We start from the raw sequence: 27,875 nt of genomic DNA on the forward strand, positions 1-27,875 counted from the left end.
GCTCTGGGTTTCCAAATGGCTGGCAAGCCCTGTGGACATATCTGACTGCCCTCTCCTGGAACACGATGGAGTTGCTATTGCATTCTTCCAACCAGCTGAATGTTAAACCTCTGGAAATTACTGGTTTTTGCTTAGAGTTAAATGTATAGGACCTGTGTGTAACACATATGTAGGTATATATTATGTAAATAAAAACTGTATGCTATATGTGTAACATACACTGCACACATATCTATGAACCAAAGGCAAGAATACATGAATCTTCTGCTATTCTAAGAGCATAGTTGTAACTGATCTACCTCTTCATGCAACAGTTCATAAGTATACCTGCTCTTTTTACAGCTACTAATATTATCATCTTACCAGATTTACTAAAAACGTTTTAGTAACTGGTGTAGGTATACCCATCTCTAAGCTACATTCCCTCTCTTATGTATATATTACATTAATCATAGCAATGACTAAGAATAAATCAAGGATACACATAGATTTATTGTGCTTTTTCAGATTGCCATTGCCACCTATTTTTTAACAGTTTCAGCAAAAAAACATACATAGGATCTGACTCTCTGTAAAGAATTAAGTAATTAATATAAGGGGTTTTAACAAATAGTAAATTTCATAATTTTATAAATGTTAATTGTTTGGAGAAGGTTGCACTAGTTTCTGTCTAAATTCACTTTAAAGGAGTTCCTTATAACCAGGTGATAAGAGATCACCAAGAGCAGTAAAGGTTCATATTGCTGCTACCAAGCATCATTGTTCTGTGCAGCTCAGAATCCCAGAATCATACAGTGGGTTCAAAGAGACCTTAAAAATCATCTGGTTCCACCCCTCCTACAAAGGACAGGGACACCTTCCACCAGGCCAGGCTGCTCAAATCCCCATCCCAACACCTGGAGAGCAGAAAAGTCGGGTTTCATCACATCACATCAAAATATCTGGCCTAGTTTTGACTACTGTATTAAAATGCTTCATTTGTCTCCATTGTGGGAAAGAAGATGTGTAATTAATCATTTAGGAGGCTCATTAAGTTTGCCCCATATTCAGTATTACATTGGCTGAGCTCTTCAGGCACCTGGAAGTGTCTTGCAACATCTTCTGCAAACAGATTAGCACCTCTCAGTAGCACTGGGTGAAGCAATAAAACCAATCAAACTCATTATTCCTCCTTTATGTTGGTACTACTCCATTAATTTTAACAGCCTTCCTTGACACACAGAGGTATAAAGGAATACCAGACATCTGCTTTGCTATTTTTGAAAGCTGTCTTCAATACAGGAAGGTCAGAAAAGCATGTGTGGGTTTGTTTAAACATTCCTTTTTTTTTTTTTAACTTTCCAATTTTTTTAATTTACAATAACTCATTTTAGGCATTTTACTGAAGAAAGAACCTAAAGCAGATATATTTGCTTTAATAGAGAAGATAATAATATTTTAAAATTAATTCAATGAGGATTATGGGCCTGGCTGTGTCTTGGGTTTATGCATGTTTTTAAAAGTTGACATGGATACTACAGGGACTACCACAAGAAGAAATTCACTGAAGGGGGAAGGGGTGAGCTGCAATCACTCTGTCCTGTTAGTACAGGTAGGGATGCTGAAACCCATAGGGTGGGTGAGCAGATGTAGCCCTTTCCCTGCTAACACCTAAACCACAGCTGTGCTGGGAAAGCTCCTTGGTGCTCTTTGGTGACTGGGAAGGGACAGGACACCATGGTCATGCTCTGAGAGCCTAGTGGATGTGTTACATAGGACTTCTCTGTGGTTTAGTCATCCTTACAGGGGAAAAAACCAAATAAACAAGAAAACAAACACAATAAAACCCCAAAAAGTAAGTAGAATATTTTAAACAAAGAACACTGTGTAACATAACAGTGCCAGCTTGTGGCATCATATCAAAAATGGTTGGTCAAAGTAACATGGGAGAGAGAAATTGCCATAGTCACCAATGCTATGTCCAGCTTTTCCCTCTGCAGGCCCAGAAAGACTTGGAGAACATCTCATGCTCTACAAAACAGCTAAATAAACCTGTGCTGAGTGATGAATATGCCAGCACATTCAAATCTCTTGCCTAATCAAACTAATCTCTCAAGCAGAAAGTCATCAAAACCCAGCACTCTTCTGCAGCTGTGAGGAGCTACCCTGCAAAGAGGGGTTGGAGTCAGATGAAAATGGCCAATCACCTCTTCTGGGCAGTATCACTGGAATCAGCAGGGGGAAAAGAGCACACCAAAAATGCACAGCAAAAGCAAAACATGAGAGTGGGCAGATGTAAGATCCATTAGCTCATTAAGGGTGGAGCTGTTGGCCTGCTGGGAAATTATTGTCCACTTTATGTCTTGATATTGGAAAGAAATTAACTAAAAGAGCCAAGGCAGTTTTAGCACTTGAACTGCTTAATTATGCCTTTTAAAGTTGTCTTTGAAGCCATGGAGCAAAGGATGAAGGAAATGCTCTCTGAATGTCCTTATTAGTCATTCCTTTCTCTGATGGCAGTAATAATTACATTGTCCTACACTGGTAGGAGTGTTCCCAGCAAATCCCCATACTCCATCATAACATTTCCAGCAGGGCAGGCTGAGATAATGACGTGGGTAATTAGAGCTCTGGCTGCAGGGTAGGGGAGGTAGGATGGTGAGCTGTGAATGTCCCTCCTGGGCAGAGCATCCTAGCCACACCTCCCAAGGCCTAGGCTAGAGGAGAAAATCCTGCAGCTGAGGGGAAGTCCTGCTCAAATGATTTGACTCCTCTTATGTGTGTGGACTCCAAAGGAATTTCCTCCCTTATTGTTGTGGTTGCAAACAAAATGGTAGATGATATTTTTGTTAGATTTGATTTTTGTTAGGTTTTAACCACTAGAAATACCATTATTGTCCTTCAGTTTGTGTGCTGCATGATGTACCACAGAAGCTGCTAATGAATATCCTGACTCTATTAAACATTGAAACCTATTCACTAATGGCAAAAGAGCCCCATAAAAAGGCAGTGGTGTCTGAGCAGCACTTTTGTGCCATTGATGCTTCATCTAGTATTTGCAAAGAAAACTGCCCAGAAATTGCATCCCTGGAGCACCTGCACCTGTGGCAGCAGCAGGCAGGCAATGGCAGATTGCAGTGGGACTTTCCCTGGCAGCACCTGACACAGGCATGAATAATGGAGGGACTCATTAATCATTTACAGAATAGCTGTTCCTGTGGATTCATCAGTATTAGAGACTCATGTTGAAGTCTTTCTCTTTTGATCCCGCTGAGCATTTTGTGCTTGGCCAGGTCACGCCGTCCCTAGGATGGGAAAAGTCACACCAGGAGAGGGTTTTGCAGCCCAGAGCTCATCTTCTCCGAGATCCCTGCCCAAGCTCACAAATCACAGCGCTCCCGAATACAGACTGAAGGGACGTGCGCTCTTAAATAACAAGAAAATGTGAAAGGAAGTGGGGAAAAAAAAATAAAGTATGAAGTTTAAAACTGTTTAAAAATGTAACTGCTCCCCGATCCATGTCCGCTCGGTGCTCTGTAGCTGTCCCAGCCATCCTGCCCCGCCGTGCCGCTGTCCCGGGCTGCACCGGCCGCTCCCGGCCACAGGAGGGGAGCGCTGCCGCACGCACCGGGCGGCTCCCGGCTCGCTCCTGCCGGGAAGCAGGGCTGTGCCCCGGTGGGATGGGGGACACGGCAGAGCCCCCGGGCAGGGGCTGCAGGAGGGGGAGCGGCCGGGACCCCCCGGCTCCCGCAGGCCATCCTGGCATCCCGTGCCAATGAGGGTCACAAATGGGGCAGGCGGGCACCGCGACCCCGAGCGAGAGCCCGGGGCTGTGCCAGCCGCAGGGTGAGCTGCCACGGGCGGCGTGGGGCTCCCGGCCCGGCCCGGCTGCCCGGAGCGCGCTGTGCCCGCGGCAGTGCGCCCGACTGCGGAGGGACGGTGCGCTGGGATTCCATGCTTCTGGAGCTTTTGTCCACCAGCTCAGAGTCATCTTCAGAGAACATTAAAAAAAAAAAAAAAGAAGTGTTGGTGTTTTGTTTTTTTCTTTTTGTTTTGTTTTGTTTGTTTGGGTTTTTTTTTGTTTTTGTTTTGTTTTTTTTTTTTTTTTTTAATCCATCCTTAATGTACATACAGTCGTTTTTCTGGTTTGGGTGGACATTTCCAGATGCTGCTTAGCTCAAGCAGGGGGCATGGTGTGCCTGCTCTGATCACTGCCCGGCTGTAGGAACACAGCGCTCGGTAGCTTAATCGGAGGTGGGGAACTGCGGCTTCAAGGCAAATATTGGGCTGGGTCTGAAGCTTGTTGAAGTCAACAGGGCTCCCAGAGGGATTTTTAATCAGGCCTATCATTAATTCCCTAATGAAGTTAGCCGCTTATCTTTATTAGATGGACTCTTCAATGAATTGATTTAATCTGGAAGACTTCTCCTCCCTGACAGATTTTCAGAGCCCCATGCACTCCTGCCTCTGCATAGAGCCCAGCCTGCCCCCAGCCAGCCGTGCTCTGCCTCCCAAGGAGCTAATCAGCTGGCCCATCTCCCCTCAATCAATAAGCATTTATCCTAATTGAAACCAACATCGACTGGATACCAACCAGGAATGCGAAATGCTCTATAAATAATGTGCATGAGCTGGAGCCTGGGAGTTGGCAGTGGCAGGGCTGTCAGTGGGAGCGCTAATGGGGGGGACACATGCCACCCAGCGATCTGTCACTCTCCCAATGCCCTATTTACAGCTCTCACCAGGGAGCTCCCTGACTCACTTTGATGATGAATTAGTTTCCTCTGATGGATCAGCCTCCCAGTCCCCCATTGCAACACCTTGCAGAATGCATTGCCTAAAGAGAATTCCTCATTAACATATAAATCATGATGTATTTCTTTTTGGCACCCCAGGCAAAACAATGGGCCAAGACTTCCCCCCATCAAGCTTTTCCCTGAAGGGAGAACTTTCATTGATTGCTAAATGGAAGGTGGAAAGAGTGAAATCATTTAATTGTATGACTCCTCTGATGTGCTGAAGTGTAGATTTTAAGTAAGTATATGACTTCCCCAGCAAGGATGCTTTCTCCACATTTTATTGCAGGGCATGGTATGATTCCTCTCTATCATAACCACTTGCTGTAGTAGGTGTTCAAGTGTAAGTTTACCAGGAACATCAGGGTCTTCTGGATACCCCACCTGCAATGGGGATAAAACCTAAATTCACAAACAAGGCTTAAGACCAGAAATCTGTGATACCTGCACAATCTTTTGTAGACAGATTTGTTTCCTCCATGCCACATGGTGCAAGGACACAAGGTGCCTGTGAGTCAGGAGATGAGAAGCCACTGCTAGCACTGCTCCGTGCTGAAGTTAATAAACACTTCTCATAGTCAGTCTGGGAAACACCAGCAAAAATACCTTGAGGCATTTGGTGTTTTATATCTAGTTCTGCCAGAAACTCGTGGGGTGATGGTAGGTGACTGCCTGCATGGACATGTTAGGATCATCTGAATTGGTGAATTTTCAGTTCACTCACTAGAGTGAATAAAGAAATTGCCCCAAACTACCCCTGTTTCTCGTTGGTTGGTCTATGCAGAATCTCATTTCTGACTCTGTATTTTCATGTGGGTAGGCTGTGGGCTGATAGCAGTGTGGCAGCTCTAGTTGTCAAATCTGGCTTGAAAATGAGGCCGGGAAGCACCACATTGTCCACTGGATCAGATGAACCTTGGTGAGGGATAGCACATTGTGGTTCCACCTCAAGCCCTATTAGTGTGTCCAGGAAATGCACCAAATTGGCACAGCAAGCAGGAACAGCAGGAAGGAGATGCTGAGTTCTGGAGCTGCAGTGCAGCCCCCTTGGATCATCCTCTCCTTCCTCTGGAGCTGCACCAGAGATGGCACACAGGATGTACCAAACCCATCAGCACCATTGTGTCAGTACCCAGAGAAATAATGAGCACTATGATACAATTCATTTTGGATGAATGGCAGGGAAACACTCTCATCCTGCGTTCTCTTATGGCTTCCATGCCAGTGGCACAGCCCACGTAATCTATCCTTCCCTCAATCTCAGGGAAACCTGTCCTGGGGGTTCTCCCATTCCCTGGCATGTCTGGTAGATGAATCAAACTTCCATATGGTGCTTTTGGCAAGAGGTGCCTGTCTGGAGAGCACAGCAGATGGTCCTTAAGGAACAAGATCGCAATACCTCATCCCAGACAATGCAGCAGAAAGCCTGTGAGTTCTACTTTCCAGTTCATATATGTACTTTTTACTGGAGTCTCCAGGGTCTTAGGGCAGCTGCAGAGAGAGAAATACCCAGCACCTGAGACCAAGATGAGAAGCATTTCCCAGAGTGTGACCATTGCCAGGGCAGGATCTACACATTTCCTACCATATCCTTCCAGCCAGCAATCTGCCACCCCCTGGGCTCAGGCAGCCCAGCCTCTGCCCAAAGCATCACCAGTGCTGCCCTGCCCCTTCCTCTCCTGCCTCCTTTCAACCCCATCTCTTTCCCCACAGCAGCTCTTCCTCCACAGGCTTTGTCCTAGACTGCACCTGCACTCCTCAGGTCGAGGATAAATGCAGTAAACCAGCACAGGCACCATCTCCTTTTCTCCTCTCACCTCTTCTGGGAAACGTTCTAATTTCACACTAACATCCATAGACAATTGACATTTCGGCAGTTTCAGCAGGAATAATAAGAATGATTTCACTGTCAGGAGTTGCCTTTTTGCTGTCCTACCTTCTGCCAACGCCAGGCAGCAGCTCACCTGCCTTTACATCAAACACTAAGTGCAGCCTCCACATTTCAGCACATGCAAGCCAGCTCACCCTCCCTTCGCCCTTGTGTTTACCATCCACGTGCTACATTACACAGGATTTAAAGCAAGGATACATTTTTTTCTTGTTTTGTGTTTACAAAAGAGAGATTGGTATCAGTTTAATTAACTCATCCTAAAATGATTTAGTGGCAGGCGCTGCTTTCCTTGTGCAGGCAGCAGCTCCATGCAGTGCTGCAGGGGGGCTGAGCCAGCTGGGCAAGGAGGGGGGCCTGCAGCAATGCAGCTCGGGGTCATTGCCTCCACCACCACTGCCAGGAGCAGAGCTTGGAAATTCCAGCAAGTCTTCTTGGAAGGCTGTCCTTTTTTAACATGCAGGAACACTAAAGGGAGGTCTGATGCCATTGCTGCAAGGCGGGCTAAAAAAAATAGGGCACAGAAGGCAGGTTTCTCCTATATCCCGGTGGTTTTGCTGTTTATGCATCACAACATCCATTAGTTTCATTCGTGCAGAGACCTATTTTCAGTTTTCCAACTTTTTTGAGGTGCTTTTCCCATACTGGCCAGGCCATATCTGGTACACTAATGTTAATGCACAGCTGTCCTGGCACTACCTGCTGATCTAGTCTTCCCTTTTATTTTTCCCCCTTAAGTTTTTCAGAAATTAGTAGAGAGGTCTGGAGTTTTGATTATTTTAACTGCTGAACACTTCCTTCACTGTGGGCTTGAGTTATGGCTGTGGATTCTCTTCTACTGAGTCATACGAGGGGAAGAATTCATCTCTGTTAGAAGGCTGAGTGATCAAAATTATTTATATCCATCATGCTTTTATGCCTTCCAAATTTACCCTGTGTCACACAGACCCAAACTGTAAATGTCTTGTGAGGAAATGAAATCAATTAGGAGTGATTTTGAGCATGCCTCAAAAATCTGTTTTCTCAGGGAGCCTCAGCTGCCCCCAGTCCTGGGAGCAGCTCTTGGAAGATGCGGCACAGTGACAAAGCTGCCCACCAGCAAGGGTGACTAAGGGGTGAAACAAGCCAAAGGAGACCTATGATCATGTATGCTGGCTTTGGCTGGGGTAGAGTCAATTTTCTTCCCAGTGGCTGGTATGGGGCTTTGTTTTGTATTTGTGCTGAGTGCAGGGTTGGTAATAGAGATGTTTTTGTTATTGCTGAGTAGGGATTAGGCCCTTTTCTCCTTTCTGTACTGCCATTCAGGGAAGCTGGAGGTGCATGGAAGGTTGGGAGGGGACACAGCCAGGGCAGGTGACCCCAACTGACCAAAGGAATATTCCAGATCATGTGCAGTATATAAAGCAGAGGGAAGAGGAAGAAGGGGGGACATTTGGAATGATGTTTGTCTTCCCAAGTCACCATCACATATGACGGGGCTCTGCTCTTCTGGAGGTGGCTGAACATCTCCCATAGGAAGCAGTGAATTCATTCTTTGTTGTTCTTTGCTTGTTTGTGCAGCTTTTGCTTCCCCAATTGAACTGTCTTTATTTCAACTCAAGAGTTTTCTACCTTTTACCTTTCTTACTCTCTCCCCAGTCCCACTGGTGGGGAGTGAGCAAGTGGCTGCCTTTTCTGGAAGAAAGCTCTCAGCAACATGGAGCAGTGCAATAACCAGTGTACAAAGCACTCAGGGGCACATGGGACCTTCTCTGGGGCTCCACCAAGGGCACTGCATGACAGCCCCTTCCCCAACAGCCATCCCCTCAGCCTGGCAGAGCCCCCACAGCTAGGGAAACTGAGGAAGGGGATGCTGCTATTGTGAGAGAGCAGATTCCTGGCATCAGTAATCAGACCAAGAGTCAATACAAAGGAGATGCATGCAACTCATAACTGGAATCATGCAAACTGCTTAGCACTACTGCCATCCTGGCCTTACTCACTGTGCTTTCATAATCAAGTTAATAGGTCTGCAGAATCCCTTTGTGCAGTATTGTATTCAGAGATTTAGGGGTTCTGAGGCCAAGAGCTTTGCTACTACTTACTTGAGCTGTGCAAGCTGTAGTTGCACAATAGTTAAACATCAGTAACCAAGTGTTTCATCTGGTGAGCAGTCCCAGTTGCTCCTGTATACCCAGTTGCTGGCATGATGCTTATCTTACCATGGGGTAAGTGAGCTCAGGAAACTGACCTGGCAAAAAAAAAAGTAATTACTTTCTGCTAGGTAAGCTCCTGCACTGGCTCACTGCAGTGTCTGGGGGATGGGAGTGCCTCTCAGGGCATATCTCCACTTGGGGAGGAGGTATTTCCATTAGGCAAGAGAGGGACCATGCCAGTGCTAACCAAAGTAATTTTAAAGCAATGTGACAGAGCATATTCAGTTGCCCTATCACACAATGGAACAACTAAACACAGGAGTCCAGGCAGGGTGATGAAATGCAGTATCTCACAAGTTCAAATTTGAGATCTTCCCTGAAATCCCTTGTAGAAAAGAGCTGATGAACACTTGTGTTGTTCACGTTCTGTTTGCAAGTCGGCAGTCTGGGGAGGTTGTGGAATCTCTCTCTCTGGAGATAATGAAAAACCACCCAGGTTCAATCCTGTGCAATTAGCTGTAGGTTCAGCAGGGAGGTTGGACAGGATGACCTGAAGGGTTCCCTTCCAAACTCAGCCATTCTGTGATTGCTCTGTGTCCCATCAAACACAGTCCAGAAGCAGCTGTAAGCACATGAGCCTCTTCCACAAGGGTGGAAGGCCCAGCCCCAGGGAGGAGAGCCAGAGGGCAGTTTCTTAATTAAGGTGTCAGTCTCAGTCTGCACAGATGACAGATGGAAAAATGGGGTTTGTGCAGCTCCCTGGTTCTGGCACCCACGTTCTCCCTGCCTCCCTGGCCTCCAGACCACACTGATGTTCACAGCAGGGAGTTCCCTGCCTTAACACTGACACTGCTCCAGGTTCAGTTCTGTGTCTAAAGCCTGTTGGTCTGGCTGGCTGTGCAGCAGCCTCGCTGCAGGGCATGGTGCAAGGGAAGTGGTGGTAAAACCTTTCCAGAAACACAGATTCATATTGGCTTTGGTGGAGCATGAAACCACAAGGGCAATGCTCCTGTACGATGCTGCTTCCACCTGCCACAGCTCTGCCCTGTCTCCTGTCCTTTTATGTCCCCCTGCCCATCCTCCAGCCTTTCTTTACCAAAATATTCTAACCCATCAGCAACCTCCCTCTTCCTCTGGCACTTATCCAGCCAGTTGTTTTTTTTTCTCACTGACCTCACACACTAATTTCAATTTCTTTTCTCAGAAAATTTTCTGCCATTTTAATGGGTGAAATTGGTTTTCAGGGAGCAGGAGCTCAAGGTACCTGGCAGAAGCACAGAGGCAAGGGCAGACAAGGAGTTTGTGAGACCCTTTTAGCAGTAATGAGGTGCTGCTTTGGCTTGACAGACTGAAGTCAGACGCTCCTGTTTGTTCTCTTGTTCTCTCTCTCCAATTTAATTATTTGTGTTCTTTCTTCCCTGTACTGATAAAAATTGAGTTTTTTAAATGTGAATTTGGCTTGTAAATGTAGTCACTTTTTTTCCCTCAGCCTCTGAACCAATCCATTTAACACTCCCTAACTCAAAATGTATGCTATTATATGACTTCAGTGTGGATAAACAGTAAGCTGATGGCAGGGTTGAGATGCAAATCTACAGATAACATTTTACTTCAAGGGCAGAGGATGTCAGAGGTCCCAGCTGTACTGTACCTCAGGGGCAGCTTCTGTACAGTACAGAAGCCTGAAGAAGCAGAGAAGCTGACAAGAAATCCCTTCCCACCCTGCCCTCATGTTTAAATGCAAACAAATACTGAGAACAGAACACAGAAATTTATATATATATATTTATATATATATATATATATTCACACATATATTCCTGCCGTTCTCTGCATGTTATTAATCCTCTTTTCCTCTACCAGAGAATATATTAGTGAGAGTAGGCTAATAATGCAGAGACATCTGGCTGAGACTAGAAGGAGTAGCATGTTTATGCATTATTAATGTGTCAGAAAAAACCAGACTTCTGTGGCCTGACTGTATGTATTGGATCAGTATGGAATGGCCTTTATAGGAGACTTAGCACTGATAATTGGTCCATTTTGCTTATCTTTTGCAATGGAACAATCTCCAGCAAAAGGCATGCTTATTTTATCAAACAATCAAAGAGATTATGTTCTGAAATAGCCTTTACTGAGCAGTTAAAGCACAACACTTCTTTATTCCTAAAAGAGAGAATGTGATCTGGGAAGCAATGCAGGGTGAACAGAGTAGGGAAAATGCAAATTTCCACCTTAGCAAATCTGTAATCACAAACTGTGTCTTTGGGGATCCTTGGTTGTCTGAGAACAGCCCTGCTCCAGTCCCACTAGTGAAACAGAGAACCTTTGGGGGGAACACAGAATTACAGTGGGGCTTCCTAAGGCATAACTTTGGCACAGAGGAGATGCATTTTGTTGACCAGTTCATGTCTTGACAAATATAACACAAGGAGGCTAAAAACACAAATCTCATGCAGTAGGGCAGGGGCCATTGGGGCTGCCCAGGTGTGAGACACAATGCTCAGTTTTATCTTTCAGATTTGTCTCCCTTCAGTTTATTGGTTGGATGTGTGGTGGTAAAATCAGCAAGAAACTGGAGGAGGCCCCGACCTTGGAAAGAGAGAGCTGCATGCATTCATGTGCTGCTCCTTTCCAAAGGATGGAGCGACTTTGTTAGCATCTAGCTCATAAATCAGGGTGCAAGGAGGCAGCCTGGCTCCTGCTCCTCTGACATCTGAAGACCTTGGCTCAGCAGCAGGGCAGAGTCACATTTCCAGCAGCACAGGGCCTGCACCAGCCCTGTCTCTTAGCTTATACAGACAAGTATTGGCACCAAGCTCCTGGAATGGGATTCATTTCACAACTCCGTGTCTGAACTACTCACCCTGGACTGCTGCTAGAATCAATAGGTGCTCTGAGGATGTAATTCACCCTGGGCAGGAATGGCTATCTAATAGGGGTCAAATTCATTGCCCCAGAAAGGGCCAATTTCTCTCTGCTGATTACCTCGTCTGGAGATGCCAAATGCATGGGCACCAATCTGCCCTGCACTGATCCAGCAGATTGAGGCAGGGCAGAGCTGCTGTGCCCATCCAAGGGATGTGCAGGCAGGCAATGGCTCCAGCCACTCTTGGAATGGTCCAGGGCAGGTGTGCAGACACCAACTCACTCCCAGGACCATATGGATAGCAGTGCCACACTTGCAATGGTGCTAAAAAACAGCCAAATCTTTGTCTTTTGAAAAGACTTGTCTTTCTGGAAAGCCATGAAACAACACTGAAACAATGCATCCACCTTGCTGAGCCCTGGGATTGGGGTGAGGCTTGGGGACAGCACAAGACCCAGCCATGGCTGTGGGAAGCATTGAGGCAAAACCCACAGCGTGGGATTCACACCCAGTGTGTGAGATTTGACAGGTCTGCCACTTTGCAGAGCCTGGCCCTGGCCCCTGGCGAGTACAATGACAAAAGGACAGATGCTGCCAGAGGGTTTGGCCTTGCTGTCGCTGCAATGGAAATGACACTTGACTCAGAAACTTGGCAGCTCTGGAAGAGAAGTCCTGGTTCCTTGTCCTGCCCACAGGACTGTGGCTCTCCCCCAAAAGCATGAGACCATCTGGGTTTCTTGGTGATATTTCCAGTCCCAAGAGAAAGAAGAAGCCCCCGGAAATGTGGTTTTGAAACTCATTTGAACAAGTTTGCAGCTCTCTGGTTGGGAGAGTTGGAATATTTTGGCCATATGTTTGCAGTGCCTGACCCCCCCACACACCTGGTCCTACCTGCATCTTTTCCCCCTTCAGAGCCCCCTTTTGCTCATAGTGGAGAAGGGAAACAGTCTGACTTGGCAAATAACTTGCTGTGAAAATGATGAATTCAAGAGCACGTGGAGCTTGTGGTTGAAAAAACCCGTCTGATCAGCAGAACTTTTCTCCCTCAACATCTAAGGGCAGATTTAGTCTCAAGGCCAAGCTGCCATGTGGTTATAAAATAGAAGCAGGCCTGAAGAACTGATCTAACTTTCTTCAATTGTCTGTGTATCTTTAATCATGTTCACCACTTAAAATGCAGCAGAGCTGGCAGCTGATAATTAGACTGAGCCTGCAGCAGCATGGCCAGTGGCCAGATCACATGGCTCCTTTCATCTGCATATTTATGCATTTAAAGGAGAGGAAAACTTTCATAACATTTTAATAACTAGGTTTTTCTGAAACCATAAATCCAGTCCTCTGGGCTTAGCCTACACTCTCCTTCTGATCTTACATAAGTGGAAGAGGGTGGGGTGTTTTGTTTGTTCTCCCCATTCTTTTCCTGAGCATGAACGTGCAAGGCCCAGCCTCTCCAGCGTGGGGTCCTCCGGAGGGTGGGAGGGTCAGGCGAGGTAAAACTGCACTTCTAAGGATGAAGGTATGACTTTGATTTGGTTCCTGGCGTGGGAACAATTCCCCTTTCCCAAGATAGCTCATCTACAGACTAGCAGGAATGAAGCTGCTTTGCTAAACAATGGCTCCAAACAAAGAATTCCTGATATCTGTATTTCAAACAGAAGCTCCAGCACATGTTGGCTGATGCTTTTCTTAGCACATCACCATCAGATTCAGCCCTAGGACAGTGATCTTTCAGATCATGAGCTGAAAAGGTGTCAAAACACGGGGAGCTGGTCCCAGTCCCACCACCCCCGGCTCTGTGGGTGCAGGAGCTCTGTCTCCATGCATGCTGCCAGAGACAGCCATGGGTGGGCTGAGTCCCCACATGAGCTGCCTCCACTCCTCCCATGGACACCTCCCAGCAGTGCCTGGCCACTGTCTGCAGCCACTGCCTTATCTCCTGCTGGGGAAGAGCCAGGGCAATGCTGCCAGGTGCTGTGGTGGGGGGATGCTGTGTCCATGACCCCAGCCTGAGGGTGGCAGCTCCCTTGACAGCCTTGGTGACATCCTGCAGGGTCCTGCAGTGAGGCTTTGCAGACCATCCTCCCTCTCCCTGGAGGCATCACTGGCATGTGCACATGGGCTTCTCCATTAGCATGAAATGACAGCTACTATCAGCACAAAAACAGAAGGTGAGGATGAGAGACTAATCCTTATGCTTCTGTGTTGTCTTAGTAAGATAGAGGAAGCACTGTTAAAATAACACTGATTCACAGTTTTCTTTCAAAGATGAAGAATTCTGTTAAAATAAAATTGAAAACTATTTAATGAGATGCAGTTCTTGAACACCACTACTTTCTTTTTAAGAAAAAGTTAATTATTCTGTGCTGAAAGCAGCTTCTACCAAAGGTTCTCTGCGTTAATCAAACAATATGTTGCTGATTTATAAGGGTTTTGATAGGGGTTTTAGTTGTTGTTTTCATATAACAAGCAAACAAACAAACAAATCAATTTCAATGATTAGGCAATTTCCAGAGTACATATTGAACTGCTCTTTAGCAGTGCCAGTAAAACTTTGGGGTTTGACACAACTCTGGGGTTTAAGTGAATTTAGGTGGGTGCCACTGCTTCATTTCAGAGATAATGCTAATTGATATAGTTGTGTAACAATAGCTTTGCTAGACAAATTGAAAGAGTCAAACCCAGAAAAATGCAAACCATGGCATTAACTCCACTGGGAGGGATAATGGTTTGTTTCTTGTGTATTTAAAGAATCAGAACAAACAAACAAGGGCAAGATTAATTAGGAGTGGGAGTAAATGACTCCCTCCCCAAGCAAATGAGGAACAGCACTGGACAGGGCACAGCAGCAGTGCCAAAATATTTCTTGACATTTTCCACTGGAGGTCCAAGAGAATTTCCTTTGCACTCCAGTGTTTCTAAGACATTCATAAAGCACCTCTCCGTCTACCTGTTGTGATGATAAACTTGTGTCCTTAGGTTTTATTATCAAGTTTTTAATCTAAACCTGAACTCTCTGATCTGTCATCTGAAGTAGTGAGGGAATTTTCAGCAGGGTTTTTCCCAGCAAAGAAAAACAATTCACTTGCTAAAGACATTATGTGGGAGATATAACTCACAGATACAAGAATTTGAAAATTTGGGTGTTTGTTTTGTAATTTTGCGAGTTGCTGGTCTTTAACTTAGTTTTGAGGCTATATCTTACATTTCCAATACTGTAAGTAGGGCAACAGATTTTGCAAAAAAGTCCACTTGAGACTCCTATTGATTTTGATGAGGTTTGAGGATAAATACTGACGAACACAACATAATGTCAGAATTTGCATTTTCCTAAGCCTTGTCTAGACTTGGATTTGGAAGGTGTGATGCACCATGTGACATACAATGTAGTTAAGGCAATGTGATTTTAATGGACAGCTTTAAACTTGGTTGTTTTTCAGGAAGCTATTACTACATTGTACTTAGCACTTGCTAATCTAGAAACCATCGATGGTAAATGAAAAGAGAGGTTACAATTCAAAGGCAGGCTGATCTTGTGGTTACACCTTTCAGATGTGGCCTCCTGCTGCACACAGGGCTATTTCACTTCTGATAGAATAGAAATAAGGGCTCCCCAGCCCTGTGTGGTGCTACTTCCCCAGGGAAGTGGTTTCACTGTCCCTGAAAGTGTTAGAACACATGTGACACTTAGGGACACGGTTTAGTGGTGGATCTGGCAGTGCTGGGTTAATAGCTGGACTTAAGATGACCTTAGAGGTCTTTCCCAACCTCAATGATTCTCTGATTCTGTGATTCCGTGTGCTGGCTGTAAGAGTAAGAGGCAGTGGGGCCACGTGTGGATGTTGGGGGTGTGTGGCTCTACAAGGGGTTACAAGTACGTGTGCTGGAATGGCACATGGGGAGCAGGGGTGTGAGTGAATGACAGGACAGAGAAACCTGAGTGTGCTTGCTTTAGTTACAGATTTGGGCTTGGGGGAGAATAGTGGTTGTGCTCCCTGGGAGCAGTGAGGATAAGACTGTTGTGGCAATGGGTGCACTGAAGGGACATAATTTTGTGCCCAGAAAGTCCAAGCACATGTATTTCCTAAAATACTATCAGCATCTCCATCTCCTCCACAGCTGTGCCAAGAAGTCTTCTCTACCAGTAAACCCAGAGCTTTTGCCATCTGGGCTGGCCTCAGCTAGGCAGGCTGAGGCTCTGAAGGCTCTCAGGCACAAGCCCTTGCCTGGAGCTCTCACACAGAGCCAGGAGCTGAATTCCAAGCAGAGGAGTCTGACAGCTGTTCCCTACAGCTACCACCCATCCTTGGTACACCCAGACCTGTTTGATGTAACCTGATACATTTTCCCATCAGCCAAGAACTATAATTCAGGGGAAATCCACCATCCTGAACTAAGCAGATGCTGCAGAGAAGGCAGAGGGACTCACGGTTCCCTCTCATATAATTCTCTTCTGTGAATTTTGCCATCTCCACATTGCTGGTGGTGACACATTGGTACACTGGGACAATTGGACCAAGGGGAAAGATTGCTCCAAGTACTACAGTGAGCAGGAATAGTCCACTCTGAATTCCTACCAATCCCTCAGGAGGAGCCATTCTGGATGCTGGAGTCACACTTCACTGATTCCTCAAACTGGAGCCCAAACCCAGCTCTTTCAACCCAGTAGGACCAAATGCTCTGAATTCTAGCCACAAAGTTCAGTGCTTATTACTTATTACTTATTGCCCAATTTATAAGTGCCCCCTTTCAGAAATCAGTGTTAATCCAGATGTGTCATTTGAGCCTCCAGCTGACTGTGACAGATTCCTCTTTTCTTTCCCTAAATTATTCGGAAATTTCATCTGAGTGTTGTTTAGAGCATCAAACTTTGCAGAATGTGCCATATGAAAATAGAGGTATGACACTCATTGGTACTTGAACCCTGCCTGATGCATCAGAAGTTGATTTTTCATTACTGGGCTCTGTGTCCCTCACTCTGCTTTTCCATCTGTCATGCAGTCACTGGTCATGTAAACGTCTGTGCAAACACACTGAACATGAGTAATGCAGCATCTGTTGCTATTTATTAATCTGTGGTTTATATCTTTGGAGTACATGGTATATCCTTCATGGATGTGGCTTTAACTCTGTTATTACAATACAGAATTAATTAAGAGTATTAAAGTTTGTGTCTAAAAAAATGATTTTCCTAACTTTTATCTATGGAGGCAACATTTTCATATCCTTTCTCTCCTAAAGGCAGCATCCTTTGGGAAGATGTGATAGACACATTTAGGTAAATATCATTCCTCCAGCACACATGGTTTCCATTGCAATTGATCCCCTGCTGTTTCCTTCCAAGCTCTTTCCTCTGTTACATATTCCACAATGGTGGCTGAAATACTGATCAGCGATAGCAGAGACAAATTGACTCCAGCAGCTGGGAGTTTTGAGGGCAGTAAATGTTTATATCTGAGTTTTGATGTACTGTAGTTACTGAAATACAGTTTTTAGGCATGCACTGAAAATTTCAGTGGCATTGAAAGTCTAAAGTTGCTCAAGCCAGTTATAATTTAGTAAAAGGACAGAATGAATAAAGGCTGACTGAGTGAGATGGGGCATGAAGACAGTGCACTACAAACCAGCCCCATGGGCCCAAAAGCTGGACAGAAGACGATTCCTCCTGTAGCCTCCCCTTAGGGCTGGGAACAGCTTGGGTGCTTCACACAGACCTGGCGCAGAGGCTGCACCTCAGCCACCTGTGAGCTGCCTGAAACTCACAAGCTGCTCACTGCAGTCAAGCAAAGAAATAATCCTACGTGCTTTTAAACTGGCACAGCCATTGGTAAAAGTTTCTCAGCAGACAAGAGCAGCAAGAAGCTGGGAAAAAGCAGGGTGGGAATTGCTTTTCCCAGTGACTGTGTTTCCTCAAATGCATGTCAAACTACAGCTCTAGATGTGGCAACTTCTGTCTCTAGCACATGAACAGCATTGGTCATCAAGGTATGCTTCTGCCCTGGCTACTTCCCTGTGCCAGCCAGATGAATGAGGGCTCATGCTGTAAGAATGTGCTTGCTCCTTTGCATAGGGTGGTCTAAATGTCCTACAAAAGCCACTTGCTATGGCAACAGCAGATCGAGCATTGCAATTCTTTAAAGCCTAGCTTCCCTTTCTCTTTACTTTTTTATTTTTACTTCATTATTGCTTGTTAATCACTGTGTGTTCAAAACTTTCAGGACATGATCCATGGTCTCTTGTGCCAGGGTCTAACTGCAGGTCTGATGCTGGAAGCTGCATTTATCCAAGTGACACTGGCATTCCCTGCAACTTCACCATGTGCCGAGGGGCTGCCCGTGACTGGCAGCAACCCTGCAATGAGTACTCGACAGAAAAGCCTGCCACGTGAAAAAGCATCACACGACTAAAATACACAATGTTCTTTTTACCAGGAGAAATTTTTAAGATGGGAAGGTCTTTCTAACACAAACTAGAACCACTTCAATTTTTGCATTCTGTTTCTTCCTCTGTGAAACGACCCCTTGCACAGCCCTGCTTTGGGGGAAGTACTTCTGTTGTATCTCAGGAGGCTGGGAGATGTGGAATAAATTCCCTTTACCTCTTGCTACTGTAGAGCACAGCAGGTGTCTGAAGCCATGCTCACTGGGTCGGTGTAAAACAATAGCAGACCCCTGGCAGGACCTTCCCTTCAACTTCCCCAGGACCCGCTGGAATGGAGAGAGGGGTCTGTCCCTGCCCATTTACAAAGCCTTGCTGCCACAAAGCCTGCAGCAATGTCATCATCACAAGAGCTTTCTTGCTGTGCTAACTAGGAATTCTCAATAATTGACGCCACTAGCGAGTCCTCCAGCCCCAGAGTAAGCAGCGGGGGTTCCAGTGCATGAGAAAGCCACCATGCAAAGGCATGGCTGTGGTTAATTGAGTACTAACGAGCTGAAAGGTGGGCTCCCGCACTAGGTAACGGGGGAGAGACCATCAAAAACACAGCATGACTCCAGGCAAGAGCTCCAGCATCTTCAGCGCAGGGGTGCCCCAGCTGCCACAAGGTCCCACATGGAATTGGCTACACAGTTGTTGCCCGTGTCCCAAAAGTTGTAATTTCTGCTGTGGGACAAGCAGATAACAATGTGGCATCACACAGAGGCTGCAGTGTGGCTCCCCTGCACAAAGCCAGGGACCTTCCCTAGGAGACATGAGGTCAGTGGTGATTTAGGTTTCCCAACAGTGCTACAGAAGAGGTCCTGGATAGTCACTGCTTCCAGGGACTCCCAGCAGTGGCACATTACACTGTCATCTATCACAGTCTGAAATTCTACTAACCCCAGCTATTTTTCAGGGGCCACACCTACAATTTTAGCAAAGAGCAGCTGCAGGAGGCTCTTGGGCCTGCATAGTCTCCTCTATGCTCAGAAGCCTGCAAGTAAAAGCCACAGTGCCCTTCAGGACCTAAGTGTCTGAGGGGGCTCAGGAACATTCATACACTGCTTGGAGCACTCACAGGAGTGGGTAACAATGCCAGGTCACCTGAAGGTAGGAAACAATGGCATTTCTTCATTTGGTTACAGTAAAGACTTCGGCAATTAAAGGAAAAAAAAAACTTCTCACAGCATGTTTAGAATAAACAGTTATTCTTTATCATACAAAGTCACACCTTACATATAAATAATTTGAATGTCTCGCTCTTTCATGGAAAGTAACAGAGAAAAACCTTCAAGGTTGATACATGGGAGCTGGTATTAGAAATCACATAGGATCAACCCCAAATCCTGCATCCAAACACACAGATATTTGGATCCAGTGTTGACCTATACACCACTTCCCTCCCCTGCACTGGAAGGAACTGAATCAGGACCCTCCTTGGAGGACCACCCCCATCATCAACCTCCGGTTATGGATCCCAACCCTTCAACCTTGGCCCCATCACTGAAATCCAGCCCTTTACATTTGCAGTAGTAAGAAAACCCAGTTTGTAGCTGCAGAAAGAGCCGTTGCCTTCTCCAAAGTGCATTATCTGTAGATTTTTGGAAGTGACTAAAATAACAAAGCCTACCCCAGCTGGATCCCTTGAAGCTATTTCTATTTCTTGGCTGACAAGCTGGCCAAAGCAGCAAAGCTAAGTATTGCACAGTCTAGCAACATTTGACTAAAACTGAGACCATTTATGTGGAACAGCAGTGTGGGAACAGAAAAGAAGCTAGTGGAGCAGCAATGAGAAATTTGAGCTTTGATCAAGGAGACAGCAGCATTTGACTCTATCTGAGCTGGCAGGGAGATCCCATCCCAAAGCAAAATAAAATATGTCATTCTTTCCAGCAGATGAAATTCTCCCCAGCAGTTTGTTCCTCCCAGGATCATTTTATGTGATCTCATTGTCTTTAAAGTCTTTCCCCTGAGGAAGCTGAACGTTTAATATAGACTACGGCGTTGGTATCCGGTATTAAATCAGTCCAGCTACTCTGAAATGAGGCGAGTGGGCGTCCTGGAAAGGAAATAAAAATGCAAGTTTAATAGAGGAGAGAGGTTCACCTTGACCCATGCTATTTATTGCAAAAGGCACAGGAACACACTGCTTGCCCAGTGGAGGGTCACTCTGCCCTGCCATAGATGAGTTTTACACTCCCAGTAAATTCCAGATGCTTAGAGTGTGCACCAGGAATGCATCATCCAACCCCAGAGGCTTTTAGATCTTGCTTTGCTTTACCAAGCAGCCCTAGGAGAGACCAGCACATTGCCACAGCTCTCATTAATCCAGCTGGCAAACTTAGGCACTTGGCATTTCAGCCACACAGTTCTGGCATCTTTGGCTGCAAAGATGAACCATGAAACTGCAAGGAAGAAAAATGTCAGCAAGGGAACCTCTAAAGACCTCAGACATGGTGCAGGACATCAGGGATCAGCAGCACCCCAGCAGGGCACTGCAGAAAGGGTCCCTGTCCCACGTGCTTCTCCTGCATCCTCACGGTGGTTTCAAGCAGGATTCCTTCCAGGCAGGCACTACACACAGCACTAAGAGCTGCCCTGTGAGGAAGCCAGGTGTGCTGTTAGGCACAACTCACACGATCCATTGCTGGTGTCAAACTTGGTGGCTCAAAGAGATTTTTGTTGCATGCATGTAAATGCTCTTACGTAACTAGTTTGCCATAAGCCAATTGCACACAAGCCTCAGAAAAGCTGCATTTTTGATAGTTTAGAGGGTTTTTTAAAATGTCATGTGAATTGACAAAACATGATTCTTCAGCACCACTGTGAATGAAAACACTCATTTACCTCATTTAGTGTTTTACTTCAAGAAACAATTTAGCCCACGCTTGAAGTGTCAGCTAAATGAGATAATTTAAAATGATTCTGAAAACATGCTAACTGTAAGAGGCTATAATCAGAGTTAATTACAGGGACATTCTGGAAATCCCTTGGCTTGAGGCTTTAGTTTTGATAAAGGGGATAACAACTCGTAAGCTATGATTCTTTTAATTATAACAATAGCAACCACCTTCTTTTACACAGCTTCTTTCATGTCTAAAATCCCCACAGCTCTGCAAACTATACATACCACAGGGATTGTTTAGCCTAACACCAAAGTGAAGCCATCTCTGCAAGAAATGAGTAAGTGTTTAACAATACCTGGCAGTCCTGAGCAAAATTTGTAGAGGAAAAAAGGTGCAGAGGGAGAACATAATTGCTCTTGTGTCTCCTTACAAACACCCGGGGGATTTCTGGATGCCCACAGTGGCAGCCATCTGAGCTTGATGATAAGGAGGGCAGCTTTTACACATGCCTGTAGACTCAAGGCACTGGAGGAAGGCAGCAGCACCACGTGGCAGCACCCTGTCACATTGCCCAAGCTCACCTGTCCACGTCCTGTGCTGGGTGACAATAAAGCTTTGACACTGCAGCTGGGAGTTGCAAATGGCAGCGGCCTCCTCGGCGCTGTGGATGGACAGCAGGCAGCCCAGGTGGCTGTAGGAGGGCCAGCACTTGTAGTCCTCTCCTTCCACCGTTCGGAAGCCCTTCAGGGAGATGTAGTCTGGGGACAGAAAGAGGGTGCCTGGGGAAACACTCCGGGTGCACTTTCAGAGACAGTGACACTACACACTCAGTCAGTGAAACTCTCAGAGGGACTGCAACACTGGCAGACTGAGCTGACCTGCCAAGGTGGAGGGAGGTGGAGCTGCAAAGCTAAAAGAAACCCAGATCTTGCCCTTTGGTTCTGCGGTGGAGCACAGGACAGCAATTCCCCCAGAGATGTAGGAGTGGGGTCAGAGGTCTCAAGGGTGAAGGGAGAGGGGTGCCACCACACGGCTAGGTAAGAGAAGGAGGCTGCTGTGCAAAGCCACAGGCCCTCCATGTTTTCCCTGGAGAAACCAACCTCAAAACAGCCCCTCCTACACCCCAGCCTCAACAGCAGAAGCTCATCACAGATCCAGCACCAAGTACAAGGGGCACAGACCGACCCACCCACCATGGTGCCACCCACTGAAACAGGAGATTGAGGAACCCCCCTGGGGAAAGGGAGGCCAGATCCTGCTCCTGACAAGGAGACCTGACAAAAGACCTGACAAGCCTGAGCAGGTGTTTTGTTCACTGACTGCTAAGAGTCTCTCCCCACCTTCCCACACCTCTAGGATGGTGATCATTTTGGCACAGAAGCCAATAGACAGGTGTTGTTGGAAAATACCAGTAATTCCTGTTAAAGCTGCTGGTCCTTCCATGCAAATGACTAGATATCTTTGTTCATAACAGTGCAAATTATAGTTCTTTCACATGCAAAGATATTTCCTTCTGCAAGCCACCATCACCCACCACCTCATGTGAATGCTCAGGAAAAAGCAAGCCACAGTAACCACTGGATTTTTGAAACTTCCTTTTGATCAGCATCATCTCTACCACTGAATGGGTCCTTTTCAGAGGAATGCACCTCATAAAGGCACATTTATCCATCCAATAGACAGATCTTCAGAGAAAAAGAACTTAGAGGGTACCAAGGCTCCAGGCACCCTGCCACACTCCTCTTGGCACTGCCACCTCCCCGCTCTATGTTTGCACAATGACCTGTGCTCAGCAGACAGAAGCCACACAGTCAAATGGGAAGTTTGAATATCAACTGACCTGTTGGCCCAAAGGATAATGATATCCCAAGACAGAAGCCACTCAGTTTGCTATCCCAAATACTATGAGAAGAGTATTTAGAAGCAGTGCAAACAATGTCCATGCAGATTGTCTGCACTGCTGTTACTTTGCAAAGCAGTACAACCATGCATAGCTTCCATGGAAAAAAAAACCAAACCAAACCAAAACCAAACAAACAAACAAACAAACAAAAAAACCAACCCAACAAACAAACAACAAAAAAAAAAAAACCAAACAACAAAACCAAAAACCACAAAAGCCTGCTCAAAAGAGACACTTTTGGTGCTTTTTCTACTGACTATAAACAGCCTAAACCTAGGGGAGACCAGAATTTGACCAGTTACCAAGTGCTTCACTCCCTCAGTAGATACTTAGAGCATTCAAATTCAACTACCTTTTAAAAGAAGAGGTCTTTTCTGAAGATAGAGCCCAGACTTGTACAGATGTAAAACCTTTTCAAAAGCTCTCAAGGTTTCATTTATTCCATATCGTAAATCACCTACATTTAAGGAAAAAGATGACAATGATAAGCAATTCCATGAAAGACCATTTAGAGACTTCTAACAAAGAACTTTATGAATATGGTTTATGAACAGCTGATACCTGTTGCATTCAGAATATCGCTCAAAAGGGGCCGCAAAGCTGCCGGTGCAGAGTGTGGCAAAAGATAGGTGAAAAAATACCTGCAAAAAATCCCACAGGCTGATTAGAATACAGTGCCTTCATTTCCCTGGTGATTAAGTTGTCTACATTTTCCCGTGACTTGATTATCCATATGCAACTAGTAAGTCTGCTTTGGTTACAAAGTTATGTTTGAGCACATCTTGGTGCCTCAGATGGTTCTTGTGAGTTGGGCTGAAAGCCTGGTCCTTGCATGAAATCTACCTTGCAAAGTCTCATGCAATAAAGCTTCCCCTCCTTCCCCGGGCTATTTTTGTATACTAAGCAATGTATTTCCCACCAAAAAAAAAAAAAAGACCTGTATAAAAGAAGACTCACACAAGATCTTTCTCTTGCCCTGAAAAGGTTTGACCTTCTCACTGCCCCTGAAAAGTCAGGATGACTCATTTCCTGACCTTTCCACAAAATTCCTCTCCTAGGGAACAAGTGCACAAGAGACAAGGGCAACTGCAAGGTTGCAATAATCTATGCAGGGATTTACCCTTTAGCACTGAATCCTGGAAATCCAGGCTCCCTTGCTAAGTCCTTCTGTGTAAATATCCAGCTGCCAAGGCTTCCCTCCAGGATGTGACCTGCCAAGCATCAGTGGTGAGCAAAAGTCCCTGTGTTTTCAGCTGATGGCCCACGTGCAGTGCTGCAGCAGCCTCAGCCCCCTGCCCGTTACCTGCCCCCCTGCTCTCCCACAGGAGCCCACAGGGAGATTCAGAGATGAAGGGAAGCGCTGGCCAGCCTGTTCCCAACAATGGGATTCAGAGCTGGTGGGGTTTGGCAGGTAGCCTGCACTGCCACTGCTTTCAGTAAGCACAGCCCATGGATGTCAAGCACCAGGGCTTGTTTGGTAAACAGCAAATTTACAGGTGCAAGCTCTGGGGCAAGCTTTTAGAGGGCACTGGGGAAAGGGAGCAGCACAAGAAAGATGCCTTCATTCCCACCAGACAACAACTACACTATTTTCCTGCCTTATAAGGAAAATCACTTTCTTCAAAGTGATCCTTAACTACCCTTTGCCAGAGGTGAGGGCAATCACCACATGGAAGAAGAACAAGGTGCCAGAGGCTACATGGCAGGGTGTGAGCTCAACCACCCCAAATCTTCCCCCCTGTAGCTGGACATACCGATACGCATTGAACAGATTCTTCTTTTCATTTATTCCTTCACATTTCCCATCCACAGAGCATTTGAGAGGGAAACTTTTGGTAGGGAAGTCGAGTGTGCAGTCATTATCTTCCTTGCAAGACAGCTCCTCGGTGCTGGCATCATCCATGTCTGTCACTTTTAGGTTTCCATCCACCATAACAAACTGCCTTGGCTGGAAATCCAGGAGGGCTATTGAACCCAGGGGGGAATGTGCCAAGTAAAACAGCAGTTTCACAAGACTCAGGCAAATCTGAGAAAGAGAAGATGAATATGCATGTTAAAAAAACAGATGAAAAACAGCTATTAAATTGGAAGTAGAACAAAGGGGAGGGCATTCAATTAAATTAAAAGAGAAAAAAGGCATACAGAACTTAAAAGGTAATTATATGTATGCTACAAAATTTATTATCAACATTGCCACAGGATTTGACTGGTAAGTAGTTTAGCAACATTTTTTAAAAACGTGTGTACACAAAAAGAGACATTTGCAGTTTGAAGAGCTAGAGGAGAAAGCTGTGAGGAAAACAATAGCAGTCTTCATGTTTCAGGAGCTATGTTGATTTGCTAGTTGAAATCAGAAGGGTTTTTCCCAGTCTGGCATAAAATAGATCCCCCTCCCTTCCCCCATGCTGCTCAATACAGACTGAGGCTCCATGGTCATTAATACCAGATTCATGCCTTCCTGCATCCCTCAGCAGTATGAATTTGGGCACACAATCATGCTTCTGAAGAATTAGTCAAAGCTTGCAATGTATTTATTGCCAGCTTTTTTGCTTTTATGACAACTTTCTGGCAGCAGGGAAAGGCTGGACAATACCTGACCCAGCAGAAGGCTTGGTAAATTATTTTTATACAAACCAGAGCTGGAGGAATGCATTTATACTGCAGCAGCACTGCTCAAGCAGTTTTTTGCAGCCGTTTTCATTCAGTATCAGGAACTCTGGCATCAGACAAAGTGCATCCTCAGCTAGGTGTGCCAGGCAGCCCCACGTCACCCCTCGCCACTGCTGATAGTGATCTGTGCAGGCACGAGGGTTTTTTCCCTTGGAGCAGCTCACACAATCCCTGGTATCTGATGTGGCTCATATAACAAGGGAATCCCATATGTTTAGACACCCTAATTAGGAAATAGAACTAGACAGTGCCAGGGAAATTCTGAGTTAGTGTCTTCTGCAGTCAAGAGGTTGTTGAAATCTCTAACGCCACCATACCAAACTTTACCACCAGCTAATCCAGCATCATGGGTTTCTTACACGAGACTTTGGCATGCTTGAGAAGATGAGGTGCTAGGAAAGCTGTGTAGAAACCAGTACAGAATTGAAGAAAGTAAAACTCCCCAAGCCAAGAGAAATGACTGGGGAAGCTCTGGAGCTACTTTAACTTGTTTAGTGAAGCAATCATAAGAATCCCAGCTTTGCATCCCACAGCTGAGCGAGCGGTTGCCACGCTCCCCTTCTGGCTCACATGGCAAGGCTCCCCTTCAACATTCAGGACCACATGCAGACTGAAATTTTATTTTAGGACTTTTGTTGTGCTTTTCTTTTGCCCAAAGCATTTCTTGCTGACACTAAGATACCCTTGATTTTTTACATGATGTTTTTTTTTTTTGCCTCCTGGCACCCAAACAAATAGTATTGAACCCCCAACTGAGCCTGTGAGGCAAACTGTAAAACAAGCTATAACCAAAATAAGTGCCATGTCACAAGTCATTTATATTCCTGGGGAGCACATGGCTCCCTGTGCAGGATGCCCAGGAGATGAGGCAGATCTCACTAGAAGGGCTGCAATCCTAGCACCTACAGCAGGAGGAAAGCAATTTAGTAGCGATTTTACTACAATAATTCCTAAAGGGCCAAAATCAGAAACATCACATAAACACATGGTGAGGGTCAGGTTGCTCAACAGGTAACACACAGCAAACCACAGACTCGGAGCATGGTGATGTGGCTTTCCCAAGTCAGACTCGGGTTTGCCGAGGGGCATCCTGACCAAAGCCCTTCTGCATATATATATATGTGTGGGGGGGGGGGGGGGGGGTGTGTGTGTATGTATAGGCAATATAGAGGCAAAACGAATGTTATCGTGTAATCGAAGGTATTAACCACTGCCCCAGCACCGAGTACAATTTTGTGTCTATCTCCTCCCAGATGAAGTTCTTTTAACACCGCTCTAAGGAGAAAGAAACTAACCGTGGGACACAAAGCCAGGGCTGTGTTAATGTGATTTTAAAGGAATGAAAATGAAACGATTTACAGACAATTTGCGGGATCAAACAGAGTGTCACCAGGCGAATCCCGTTTGTCCCAGCGGCACCACCGGATCTTCGCCGCTTTGCCCAGTTTGTGGTCTAAAAGCTACTTTAAAAACTCCTTTGCTTTGTTTTCTTACTTTAAATCTTTCCTCCCAGGGGGTCTGCAGGAGCTGAATCATCTCCAGCGGGGATCCCAGCTCCAGCATGGCTGTGACCCGTAGCTCAGCATCTCCGCTGTTCTCATAGCATTGGCCGTGCAGCTGCGGGAGAGCAGAAGCCGAGGTCGGGGCGATGTCGCTGCCAATGCCAGCAGATCTCGGCCGCCCGACGACAGCGCGGGCACCACGGGCTCAGCCCCGGCAACAATTCCCCCGCCGCGCCGTGCCGAGCCGTGCCGAGCCGTGCCAGCGCCTCCCGCAGCCCCCCGCCCCGCCGTACCTTGACGATGCCGGGGTGCTGCAGGCGCTGCAGCAGCGTCACCTCCTTGAGCAGCTTGTAGGCGGCCAGGCGGCGGCAGCCGGCCGGCGCCCCGTACCGCTGCACGCAGCGCCGCACCTCCCTGCCCGCGCCGTGCACCGACTTGAGGGCCACGCCGCCGCCGCCCGCCAGCGCCGCCCGCCACACCACCTTGGTGAAGCCCCAGCCCAGCACGCTGACGGCCGTCGCCCGGCTCAGGTCGCCGCAGCCCAGCCCCGCCGCGGCCGCCGCCTCCCCGCCGCCCGCCACCGCCTCCAGCCGCCGCAGGTCGCGCCGCCTCTGCCGCAGCTCCTCCCGCAAGCCCGGCGGCAGCGGCGGCGGCGGCGAGAAGCCCGGCTGCGCCTCTCCGGCACCGGCACCGCGGCCGGCGGGCAGCGCCGGGAGCGCCAGCAGCGCCAGCAGCGCCAGGGCCGGCAGCGCCAGCAGCGCGGCCGCGCTCAGCCCGGCTCCGCGCCGCGCCCGCCCCGCCGCCGCCGCCGCCGCCGCCGCCGCCATGGAGAGCGGGGCTGCGCCGCCCGCCCGCCGCTCTGCCGCCCGG

At 46.7% G+C, this 27,875-nt stretch overlaps 1 protein-coding gene across 1 annotated transcript; it reads right to left on the reverse strand.

Annotated features, from left to right (window-relative positions):
* Positions 1–19,275: 19,275 nt before the first annotated feature.
* LOC135302008 (extracellular tyrosine-protein kinase PKDCC-like) lies at positions 19,276–27,832 on the reverse strand. Its single transcript, XM_064422589.1, has 7 exons — positions 27,299–27,832; positions 26,998–27,120; positions 24,588–24,859; positions 23,395–23,474; positions 23,186–23,290; positions 21,512–21,688; positions 19,276–20,143 (listed from the first exon to the last, which is right to left on the reverse strand). The coding sequence occupies exons 1-7, from the start codon at positions 27,830–27,832 to the stop codon at positions 20,040–20,042; spliced, it is 1,395 nt and encodes a 464-aa protein (XP_064278659.1). The 3' UTR covers positions 19,276–20,039.
* Positions 27,833–27,875: the final 43 nt, after the last annotated feature.

Source organism: Passer domesticus, chromosome 6, assembly GCF_036417665.1.
Source record: "Passer domesticus isolate bPasDom1 chromosome 6, bPasDom1.hap1, whole genome shotgun sequence".
NCBI lineage: Eukaryota > Metazoa > Chordata > Aves > Passeriformes > Passeridae > Passer > Passer domesticus.